Source organism: Diceros bicornis, chromosome 1 (genome assembly GCF_020826845.1).
Source record: "Diceros bicornis minor isolate mBicDic1 chromosome 1, mDicBic1.mat.cur, whole genome shotgun sequence".
NCBI lineage: Eukaryota > Metazoa > Chordata > Mammalia > Perissodactyla > Rhinocerotidae > Diceros > Diceros bicornis.
This window is the reverse complement of record NC_080740.1, coordinates 59,279,540-59,292,499: the sequence shown is the minus strand read 5'-3', so window position 1 is coordinate 59,292,499 and position 12,960 is coordinate 59,279,540. Positions and strand designations below refer to the sequence as shown.

At 38.4% G+C, this 12,960-nt stretch overlaps 1 protein-coding gene across 1 annotated transcript; it reads right to left on the bottom strand.

Annotated features, from left to right (window-relative positions):
* Positions 1-9,265: 9,265 nt before the first annotated feature.
* Positions 9,266-11,722, bottom strand: PCDHB1 (protocadherin beta 1). The gene has a single exon (XM_058542629.1). It carries the CDS (start codon positions 11,720-11,722, stop codon positions 9,266-9,268), a length of 2,457 nt encoding a protein of 818 aa, XP_058398612.1.
* Positions 11,723-12,960: the final 1,238 nt, after the last annotated feature.

Here is a 12,960-nt window from a genome sequence, read left to right as displayed (position 1 = left end):
CTGGGTGGTTGGGAGTTCCAGCTCCCCACCTGTTCTCCATTGAGATCATGACAGGCAGGAGGTGGTAGTTTGGAGGCTTGTTACTATCTCACAGGTGTGAAAGTCAAGGCTTCCCACTCAGCCTTTCTGGCTTGGGTGGTGGTGGGGGCTATAATTTTTTTCTGTGATGTTTAACCAGAGTAAAGCAATTATTATCTAAAAGTTTTCTGCCTTGCTAGGCTTCCCCTTTCCTGATCCTTTGATTAGAGATACCAGGCTTTTGGTGGGGATTTTTGGTCTGTGACCATTGGCATTTTTGGATTTCCAGCTTCTTTAGCTCCGAGTGTGAGATATGCAAGGCAAAAAGAAAATGTAGGAAACTCACCACTGTGTTGTTGTTCCAATCCCCAGTTGGTCTGCCTTTTCCTCTCTACCTTTCAAATTTATCTTATGTGTGTTTTACATATAATGTCCAGGATTTTAGTTGTGCTTAGCAAGAAGTATAGGGAATAGTATGTTTATTCTATCTTCCTGGAAGTGGAAGTCTTATATTCTAATGTTTAATCATTGCTATTTTCTCAATTTTGTCATTACATCAATATATAAAGAGAGATGGTTGGGAGTGGTGGAGGGAGAGAGTCAACAGGAGGGGGATAAAGTAACAAAGAGAATTAGTTTTGCCAATATTTTATTTAGAATTTCTGCATCTGTTTATAGCAATATTGAGCAATAATTTTTCTTTCTTTTATTTCTCTTGACCAGTTTTAGTATCATAAAATAAGTTGAGCGGTGCATCAGGTATCCCCAAGAGCACCCCCAACTTTAGTGATCTGCTGGGAGGACTCACAGGATTCAGCACATAGCTTTACTCACAACTAAGAGATATTAGAACAAAAATGTACAAAGCTAAATCAGCAAAGAGTAAAGGGACATGGGTGAAGTCTGGAGGAAACCAGGCTCAAGCTTCCCAAAGTCCTCTCCCTGTGGAGTTACACAGGACACACTTAATTCCTCCAGCAATGAATTATGACAACATGTGAGAAATGCTGTTTACCGGAGAAGATCATTAGAGACTCAGAGCCCAAGGTTTTTATTGGGGGCTAGTCATTTAGCTACCCTCTGCCTAGCATATACCAAAATTCCAGACTCCAAAAAGAAAAGGTGTTCAGTATAAACCACAATAGCTACTCTTATCATTTAGGAAAAGTTTTATATCATTGTAGTGAACTGTTTATGATTCAAGTTCCCACACGGTCTGTGCTTTTGGTGTTATATCAAGAAATCATTGCCAAGGCTGATGTCAAGAAGCTTTTCCCTATGTTTTCTTCTAGGAGTGTTATAGTTTCAGGTCTTATGCTTAAGTCTTTAATCCATTTTGAGTTATTTTTGTTTATGGTGTAACATAAGGGTCCAATTTCATTTTTTTGTATGTGGATATCCAGTTTTCCCAACACCATTTAATGAAGAGACTGTCTTTTCCCCATTGTGTATTCTTGGCACTCTTGTTGAAGATCAGTTCACCATATGTGTATAGTTTTATTTCTGGGTTCTCTGTTCTGTTCTGTCGGTTAATACACCTGTTTTTATGCCAGTACCATACTATTTTGATTATGGTAGCTTTGTAATATATTTTGAAAAAAGCAAGTATGATGCCTCTAGCTTTGTTTTTCTTGTTCAAAATTATTTTGGCTATTTGGGGTCATTTGTGGTTCCATATGAATATTAAAATTATTTATTTCTGTAAAAAACGCCATTAGGTTTTTGATAGATCTACATGAAATGTGTAGATTGCTTTCGGTAGTATGGACATTTTAACAATATTAATTCTTCTAATACATGAACACAAGGTGTCTTTCCGTTTATTTGTGTCACTTTAAATTTCCTTCAGCCATATTTTGTAGTTTTCAGTGTAGGAGTCTTTCACCGCCTTGGTTAAGTTTACTCCTAAGTATTTTGTTATTTTTGATGCTAATGTAAGTGATATTGTTTTCTTGATTTCCTTTTTGGATAGTTTGTGTTAGCGTGTAGAAATGGAACTGATTTTTATACATTGATTTTGTATCCTGCAACTTTTTGTATCCTGCAACCAGTAGGTTTCATTTATTAGTTCTAACTTTTTTTGTGTGTGTGTGGAGTCTTTAGGGTTTTCTACGTATAAGATCATGTCATCTGCAAACATAGATCATTTTACTTCTTTCTCTCCAATTTGGATGCGTTTTATTTATTTTTCTTACCTAATTGTCTTGGCTAGGAATTTCAGTATTATGTTGAATAGAAGTGACAAGAGTGGGCATCCTTGCCTTATTCCAGATCTATTCCAGACAGAGGAAAAGCTTTTAGTTTTTCATCATTTTGTATGATGTTAGTTATGAGCTTTTCATATATGGCCTTTATTGTGTTGAGACTAATTCCTTATATACCTAATTTGTTGAGAGTTTTTATCATGAAATGGCGTTAATTTTGTCAAATGCTTTTTCTGCATCTGTTAGGATGATCATGTGATTTTTATCCTTCATTCTGTTAATGTAGTAGATCACATTTATTTTCATATGTTGAACCATCCTTGGACCCCAGAGATAAATCCCATTTGGTCATGGCGTGTGATTCTTTTATTGTGCAGTTGAATTCAGTTTGCTGGTCTTTTGTTGAGGATTTTTGCATCCAGGTTCATCAAGGATATTGGCTTGTAGTTTTCTTTCCTTGTGGTGTCTTTGTGTGGCTTTGGTATCAGGGTGATGCTGGCCTCATTAACTGAGTTTGGAAATGTTCTCTCTTCTTTTATTTTTTAGAAGAGTATAAAAAGGATTTGTATAAGTTCTCCCTTAAATTTTTGGTGGAATTCACCCATAAAGCCATTTGGTCCTGGGCTTTTCTTTGTTGGGAAGTTGGTAATGTTTTGATCTATGATTCTTCCAGGACTGATCTTTGAATAGGGTATCTGCAGCCCATGCTAATTTGCCATCTTGGCAAGAACCAGAATCAAAATTATCTTTTCTCTTTTCTCTCTTTCCCTCCATTCTTTTCTTTTGGAACTTCTATTGGGCCTACATTAGGGTTTTTCAATCTATTTCCATGTCTTCTGTGACAGTTTCAAAACCTGGCCCCGGGGCCTGGCCCCGTGGCTTAGCGGTTAAGTGCGCGCGCTCCCATAGTGGCGGCCTGGGTTCGGAAGCGTGCACCGAAGCACTGCTTGTCCAACCATGCTGGGGCGGCGTCCCACATATAGCAACTAGAAGGATGTGCAACTATGACATATAACTATCTGCTGGGGCCTTGGGGAGAAAAAGGGAAAGAAAAAAAAAAGGAGGAAGATTGGCAATAGATGTTAGCTCAGGGCCTGTCTTCCTCAGCAAAAAGAGGAGGATTGGCATGGATGTTAGCTCAAGGCCGATCTTCCTCACAAAAAAAAAAAAACCTGGCCCCAAGATTTTTTGACACTCTTATACTCAAGGGGTAGGACCTATGTACCTTCCCCTTAAATGTGGTCTCTGACTCTGGACCAAAGTCAAGAAAGTATGGTGAAAGTGATATTTGCTCTTGGACCCCAGCCACCATGTTGTAAAGAAGCCCAGGCGATATAGAGAGGCCACATGTAAGTATTCTGGTTGACTATCAGCATCAATCATGTAAGGGAAGTCACCTCAAGATGATACTAGCGCATAGCCACCATGTCACCCCATCTTTGAGCCTTTTTACTTGAGGCCTATGACATCACAGAACAGAGACAATCCATCCCCACTGTGCCCCCACTGAATTCCTGACCCAAAGAGTCCATGAGCATAATAAAATGTCTGTTTTATGCCACTAAGTTTTGGGGTGGTTTGTCACATAACAATAGGTAACTGTAACATCTTTTATTACTCTTTCATAATTTTTATCTTTTTGCTCTGTGTTATTGCTGAATTCCTTAGTAATGTACCAATACACTAATTTATTCTTCAATAGCTCCCAGACTAAATTTTATCCCATTTGCTGAGGTTTTATTACATGACTATATTTCATTTCTAAAATTTCCAATAAGCTATATTTATATCCATCTATTTTTTTTATTTCAGTCTCTTATGTTTTTTGTTTCTTTCATAATTTATTGTCCATTTTGTGGTTGTAACTCCTGAATTCATCTCTACAAGCATCTATAAAAGTTTTATTTTGAATAGTACTTTAAAAAAATGTTGTCTTCTCTTTCTTTCCTCTCCCCACCTATGTTCATATCCTAGACCACCAAGACATGGTATAGAATCAGATCTTATAATAATGATTTGGGCTTGTGGCCCAACATGATACTCAAAACAGTACAGTTGACTTCATTGAGCCTGTTGGCTATAAGATTAAGTACATAGTCCGTGTCCTCCAGCCTCTGTAGGTCTGAAACATACTATAATGTATAACTTCAGGAATCTTTTGATAGTGGTTTTTCAACCTTTTTTCATGAACAAGATAGACCCATCTTAGCTCCTGGCTCTAAGCAGTGACCCTCGCTTTTATTCTCCATCTTTCACGGAGAACATTTTATTTCCAATAGCCCATAGGAGCCAAACTAATGGAAACCAATGATAGCTTCCCATCCTGTAGCTCAGAAATGCAAGAATTTCATCCCTGCTCACCATTTTATGTTTGTTCCATTTCTGTTTTTACATTTTTAATTTTTATCTATCATTTCTGTGTTTAGAGCAGAGCATGGTGCACAGAAGCAGCAGCTTGCTTCACCAGCTTAACCAGAAAACTCTTGTTATTTTTACTTTTTAACATTATGTTTCAGTGTCACATAAATACAACCAATACTTTAATAATATAAAAAAGTGTTACATAGATTTGGAAATGAAGTCAAATTTTTGGTTGAAGAGTGGTGTCTGATTAGCCATAAACTTTGATGATGTTCAACTCTATAGAAAATACACTTTTTGTGTGTGTGTGAGGAAGATCAGCCCTGAGCTCACATCCAGTGCCAATCCTCCTCTTTTTTATTTTTATTTTTTGCTGAGGAAGATTGGCCCTGAGCTAACATCCATGCCCATATTCCTCTACTTTATATGGGATGCCGCCACAGTGTGGCTTGACAAGTGGTGCGTGGGCCCGAGTCCAGGATCCGAAACTGTGAACCCTGGGCTGCCGAAGGGGAGCGCACACACTTAACTGCTTGCACCACCACACCGGCCCCAGAAAATACACTTTTATATGGGAGAATTATGTGGATGAATTCTGCTTCCAGAAATGAGACAAATTTATCTTTAAATAGAAAACAACAGCAACAAAATACACAGATGTGACAGAGAAAGCAATATATTTATTTATTTTTAGGAGAATTAAATAAAACCAGGCAGACTAATTCCATTTCTTATATATCCATATGTCTAATTTCAATATATAAATCTATTTTTAAATGACATCTCTATTATACATAGCTTATAAATATATAAACATGTCTACATATTAAAATTTAAATTTTTCATAGTTTAATATCTATTTAATAGTTTTACAACTAATGGAAATTTAAAATCAAGTTAATATAATTTTCATTTAAAGTTAAAACATCATTGTGAACAAACATTAATATTAAAGAAATTATGCTTGTTTGAGGTAATCTAACATATAAGGTTACAAATAAATACTAATTTTGATCAAAATGTGTTCTATGTGGATAATTCCAGTCCTAAAAATCTGTTCTTCATCCCAGATAAAAAGGTTTTCTGAACAACAAAATAAATAACAATAGTTTTGGATGATAACCCAAATGGTAAAATAAATATCCATGAGTCCAGACGTAAAGAAATAACTAAATAAATAACAAATGGAGGAGAAGTGACAAATGTTCCTTACAGAAGAATTTCAATTAATTAATGTAAAATGAATTAGGGAAATAGAAAATTACCATTCAAATGCCACAGAATTAACTGGCACAGGAAATATCCAGCAATGGATACTAAAATTAGTGGGCAAAAGTTTAAGCGGAAACATGATACTTGCACAGTTTCAAAGAGTCTCTCCCCAAGTATTTATTAATTACAAAGGGAAAAATAGTAACTTTACAGTGGAGAAACTTGGCAGATATTATCCTAACCAAGTGATCAAAATTAACATCACCTTAACACTACTGAATTATACACTTAAAAATGGTTAACATGGTAGATTTTATATTATGTTTTTTACCACAATAATAAAAGATTAACATCACAGTTAATATGACATATTGACATCATGTACTCCCTGATATGATGCACTGAGAAGGACACAATATCATTTCTGTAGTATTCTTCCCAATAATGCATAATATCAATCTAATCATGAGAAAACAAAGACAATCTCAAATTGAGGGACTTTTTTTTTTTAACTAAACTTATCGTGGTAATCATTTCACAATATATGCAAGTCATGTCATTATGTTGTATGCTTTAAACTTATACAGTTCTATATGTCAATTCTATCTCAATAAAACTGAAAAAAAATTGAAGGATATTTTGCAAATAACTGACTAGTACTCTTCAAAAGTCTTGAGGTCATGACAGACAAGGAAAAGTTAAGGAACTATCATGGGTGGTAGAAACTAAAGAGACATAACTAAATTCATCGTGGAAGCCTGGATTGGATCCTTGAAAAGAAAAAGGGCATTAGGGAAAAAACTGGTAAAATTTGAATAAAGTCTGTAGTTTAGTAAATAGAATTGTACCGAGGCTAATTTCTTAATTTTGATAACTGTGCTATGGTTATGTAAGATGTTAACATTAAGGGAAGAGAGATGAAGGGTATACGGGAACTCTATACTATTCTTGCAGTTTTATAAGTCTAAAATTGTCTTATAATAAAAAGTTTTTTAAAGAAATTAAAATTCTTTATAATTTAAAACTTCCAGTAGAAATGTAGTTCTATATACATTTCAAAGTTAAATAGGTAATTGAAGCAATTTGCCCAAACTAGTTAGATATTTTAAATTAAATATTTATCATGGTCTTTTTCTTCAAGAGCACTTCAAGGCACTTGGGTTATAGCTTTGAATAAATACAAATAATTCTGATGTCACTTGACATTTGGGGGAGACTAATTGTCCTAATTATTTCCATTCTTTATGTTAATTTACTGATGGAAACCTGGACTTAATCTCAGCTGGTATAGAGTTTGCTCCAGATACAAATGATTCAGATGGTATTCAGCAAATTGACACAAAGATGTTCTTAGTTTTTAATCATCAGGTACAATTTTCTTGGGAACTTGAAGTCTGAATAAAAATGAGGTTATATCATTGACTAATTCAGTAGTTTTCATTCTGAAGTCAGTGGCAAAATTTTCACTAGTCTAAGGCAAAAATGAGAAAAATAATGGCAAAATACATTTTTCATAAAACTATATGTTTTTTAAATTTAAAGGATAGTTTCCTTTATGAGATTATCTTATTTTTATGTTAAAATTTCATTTCCTTTATGAAATAATGGTATGAAATGACAGGTTTTGTTTCATTTTAGTTTGATGTCCATACATGGAAAAATAAAAAGTTGACAAATCTACATCTCCTGTCCATTTGTGTATATGTCGTGTGAACTTTATTGATGTTTGAAATTCAAAGTCTTAAAATCACTAATGTACAACATTCTCTTTCCTTATCCCTGACATCAAGCCAGGTTCCACTGATTATGCTCACATCATTAAATATAATCAAATATAGTGAATCAATGACAATTATATAATCAAATGCAGTTAATCCAGTGGCTTTTAGTTAATAATGTTTTAACTAATTACTACTTAACCATAAAAGTTAACTCTATGTCCTTTTTCTCTTAAAACTTCTGGTTTCAGCATGCCTTAACCAATCCTAACCCAAATACACTGGAACACTATTCTATGTTTTGCACAAGAAAGATTTTTACTCCAAATGAGCAGGATTATAACTCAATTTATGGAAAATATTTAATATTAATAAGAAAGACAATTCATTGATATTCTACATTTGCTTCATCTAGTGCCAAAATATTAAGGCAAATATTGAAGGCAGCCATAGGTTACACCAATTCTGCCCTAAGCATCTCCAACATTTAAAAAATAATTTAGCACTAAATTTTAGTATATCCTGGCCACCAGGTAGATAGCCAGATGGTACCATTAGGTGTCAGTCATAATTCCAAGAATGAGGCTTCTATCAATAAGTATGATCTAGTATATTTGAGAAGTATTTTAAGAGGTACTGCTCTACTCTTGGAATTCCAGGTACAAATATTGTGCCCTCCTGGGTGAGACATAGCCTCGTGGGTCTGAATTTACACACATTTATATAAAATAAGGCACATAATTAAAGTCTCATTAAAGCAAACTTTTTTAACTCTTAAGGCACAGTTAATAGTATTGATAGCATCCTTGAAATATGTTAATGTTTTAATATTGGATTCTTTCATTTTAGAATGAGAGAACTTAAAATAGCTCATGAAGGCAAAACAGTGATGATCAAAAAGAAGCCTAACTTGTTTTCCTACCATTCCATTTTATTTTATGAATGATTTGCTAGGAAATACCTCTTTTTCTCAGTTTCCATGTCTTCACTTCAGAATGCTCAGAGGGGAAATTGGCTTAAAATCAAATCTGGTAATACCTGAAAATGTATCTTTTCTTAAGGCCACTTAATTGGTATTAATGAACTCTTTTTCCTTTAATATCTTTTTATTTTGTAGTTGTGTTCAACAGCACTTGTTAACTACAACAAGCCTAATTTATTTTTTTCCTCATCCACCTTTCATTCCCCACATTCAAATAACTGCTTTCTTATAAGGAATAGGATAGACATCTGTGTATAAAGAGAGATTTGAGGCTTGCCTAAGGCCCCAAATAACCATTAAGAAATCTACATCTAACTTAATTTTGGAGAACATTCCTGATCTGAATCTCTTTAGCCTTATAACTGTTCTTACTTACATTTGCAAATAGGTCAAATCTTTTTTCTTTTCTTTACCTTTCCTCCCATCTGATTATCTTTGAGGACCACTACTCACTAGACATTTGTATAATTATGAATAATGGCAGGCAAGATGTTGATTCAAAGATGATCTCTACTCATCAAGGGAGAAAAACCTAGAAAGTTCTGAATAATGGTGAACTATTTCTGCTTCTCAAACCTAATTGCTTCCAGGTATACATAAGTAGAAGCTAGTTCTCTTCCGTGTGCATGCATAAATTTCTACTGGAAAATAATTTAAATGCAAAATAACAAGATATCTCTATGGAACTAAGCATTTCCAGGGCTAGGACTAATGAACTTCCAGGAGAGATATAAATAATGGCTACATTATTTAGGCTACATATTCATGAGTTACATGTAGTCATCAGGGACTTGGGCATGTCCCTCTGACCCCAGAGACCTATTCCTATCAGAATCTGGTGGTAAACCGGAGCCAGCCTCTGGTTTTACCTCTCCAGTGCCATGTGGGAAGGGGAAGTTGGGCATAAAGTGCTTAAGAAACCGGAACTCACTATTGCCAGTGCCAGTAGCTGAGCACAATTCATAGGGACAAGGCCGGGATAAGGATCCATTGGCTTCTCCTTGTACCAGGTTGTTAGGGAAATTACAGTCATCATAAAAATGCTCCTGTATTGTGAGCTTTTCTCTATATTTAATCTTCTGGTAGATGTGTATAACGAAGATCACTGTGACGGAGAGGAGAAAGAGAAAGGAAAGCACAGCTAGAGAAATGACCAAATATTTAGTGGATGGATTTACTCTTGCAGGATGCTTGGATGGATCCCGGAACTGCAGGTAGGGCTCAGAAAAGCCATCTACCAGCAGGATGTTGAGTGAGGCAGTAGTGGAAAGAGCTGGTTGGCCGTGATCCTGAACAAGAATGATTAATTTCTGCATCATGGGGTCTCTTTCAGATATCTGCCGCAATGTACGGATTTCCCCATTTTGTTGTTGAACTGAGAATAACCCAGGGTCAGTGGCCTTAAGGAGATGATATGAAAGCCAAGAATTCTGACCTGAGTCACCATCCACAGCCACCACCTTGGTCACCAGATAGCCTGCCTCTGCAGACCTGGGCACCAGGTCATTGCAGGGCAAGGTGCCATTCTGCAGTGGGTACAAGATCATTGGGCGGTTGTCATTGTCATCCAGGACAACCACTCTGACAGTAACCTGGCTACTCAGTGACAGGAAGCCCCCATCAGTTGCCTTTACCACAAACTGAAAATCTTGAATGGCCTCATAATCCATGGTTCTCAGTGCATAGAGCTTCCCATTGTCTGAATTTATGGAGATGTAAGCAAAGACTGATAGATCTCCACTTTTTGGAGGCAGCAAAGAATATGTTACTTGGGCATTCTCCCCCAAATCTAAATCCTCAGCATGGACTTTGCCAATAAAAACTGCAGGGCTGTTGTTTTCTCGAACAGTCAAGATGTAGGAGTCTTCCTGAAATACTGGGGGATTATCATTAATGTCAGATATTAGCACCTCTATCACAGTCTCCGTGGACAGACTGGGTGGTCCAGTATCCATAGCAACAAGGGTGATATTATAGCCTGAGACCTCCTCCCGATCCAAGCCTCTGTCAGTGACCAGCGAGTAAGAATTCCGGAATGTAGGTTTAACTGCAAAAGGAAGGTCTTCTCGGAGGAAGCAGGTGAGTTTTCCTCCCACTCGAATGTCCCGGTCTCGGATAGAGAAAAGGGCCACTACAGTCCGTAATGGGGAGTCCTCAGGGAGAGGGCTGGACACAGAGGAGACTGTCACTTCAGGAGGATTGTCATTCACATCCACTACCTCCACCAGGACTTTGCTGTGGGCAGAGAGGCCTCCTCCGTCTGTGGCTTGAATGTCAATGTCGTATGTTTCAATGGCTTCAAAATCTAGGGGCCCTCGTAGTCGAACCTCTCCAGTTTGAGAGTCAATCTGAAACGTCTGGAGAATTGTTTCTGGGTTTTGAGCTAAAGAGTAAGTTATCTCCTTGTTGGAACCCTCGTCCAGGTCCGTGGCAGTCACCATGGTTACCAAAGAACCATTGGCGCTATTTTCTGGTACCTGAGCACGGTACACCAGTCGAGAGAACTGGGGCACGTGGTCATTGACGTCCAGAACCTGCACGCGGATGTGGGCGGTGCCAGTCTTGGGCGGGGACCCGCCGTCCACAGCCGTAATTGTCAAGTTGACTTCAGGCTGCTCCTCTCTGTCCAGGGGTTTATCCAGCACCAGCTCCGCATATTTGGGCCCGTGGCTGCGGAAGCGGGTGTGCAGGTGGAAATACGCGTTGGCGCTCAAGGTGTAGTTTTGGAGACCGTTGAGGCCCACGTCCAGATCCTGGGCGCTCTGCAGAGGAAAACGTGAACCCAGGGGGGTGCTCTCTGGAATCTTTAAAAGCGGCTCCTTGTTTAGGAAAATCGGGGCATTGTCATTGATATCAAATACCCTGACCTCGGCACGAAAGGATTGCAGGGGCTCCACCAAGACTATTTCAAAGTGCAGAACGCATGGATCAGCTTTGCCACAAAGTGACTCCCGATCCAGTTTCTCCTTCACGAACAGATCCCCTGTCTTGCGGTGGAGCCGGAAATGCAGTTTGTTGCCCTCGGAAACGAGCCGCGCCCCGCGCGCAGCCAGCTTCCCTACCTCCAGCCCCAGGTCCTTAGCCACATTAGCCACAAACGAACCGCTCTCCATCTCCTCCGCCACCGAATAGCGGATGGTTGCCGCACCCCCCACAGATAGGCACAGAAAAAGGAGAAAGGACCCCACTTGCCTGCTTTGCAAGAGTCTTCTGCGCGCAACCGCCATCCTTTCTCACAAGTGCACTCTCTGCAGCCGCCACCACCTGTTGCAGATATACTTTCACTTTTCCAACAGGTTCAGGCAACCGCTGCTCTCGGTTTTGCTGGCCTCTAATCGCAGCGCCGCCAACGGCTAGCCGAACCAGGTAAGCTGTTTTGCACTTGAAAGAAAATTTGCATTGAGCAACTCAACTCCCCAGTCTATCGAATGTATTAATAGATATGTTCTCATTGAGGTGAGTTAGGTAGAGGTTGAAAGTTTGTTGCCAAAGCAACGGCAGACTCGCCTTGTAATTCCCTTTCAGAAAAAAAAAGTCCTTGGGAATTGAGAAACCAATGAGGATACTCGCTCAAGCTGAAGTCACCGCATCTGTGAGCCGGCTGGGGCCAATGCAGCAGCCGGCAAACAGCGACGCGTAAGCTACTCCGCACACTCCACACTAGACCGCCTAGAGACCAAGGGAGAGGCAAAAAGATCCTGCAGTGTCTTCTGGAGTCCGAGCGAAAGGGATGGGGGTGAAGGAGAGGGGTTTGGAGGAAGTGCTCAGTAGGGGAAGGAAAGGGGGCAGGCAGACGTTATCTTTCAGGAACCTGGGGTCCAGTAGATACACTGATAGGGGAATTGGCCAACTAGCCTCGTGGTTGGCACAAATCCATTCTTTTCCCCCAGAACTCCCAAACGCTTAGGAGGCAGCTGACTTGTCACTTATGATTATGGTGGCAGTAATATTTATTGCGTATTATTTCTATTTACTGGTACTGTGCTAAGTGATTTACATGTATTTTCTAATTTAATCCTTACAACAACTCTATGAGGTACATATTATTATTATTTCTTTTTTACAGGCGAAGAAGCTGAGACTGGGGAGGTTATGTCATTCTCCCAAGGTCTCCTACCTAGTAAACATTGGAGAAGGAACTCAGTTTAGTTTTGTCTGACTCTGAGTCTGTACTCTTAATCAGTATATTACGCTGCTTTCCAGATGACATAGTGGACAAATGCAATGAGGAAAATGTTTGGCTTTGGATTTTAAAGGAAATGAAATATAGACTGCTTAGATATATTGAAAATGGCCTGATAGAAATTTGCACAATATTTGTTGAGTTTTTTTTTTTTTTACATAGGATCATAGAATGTTTAAGAATGATAAGGCACCTCAAAAAGATGAGGTCCAATCTCTCCCTCCTTTTTCTTAATAGATAAAGAAACTAAGAGACAAGCCCGGCGGCATAGTGGTTGAATGC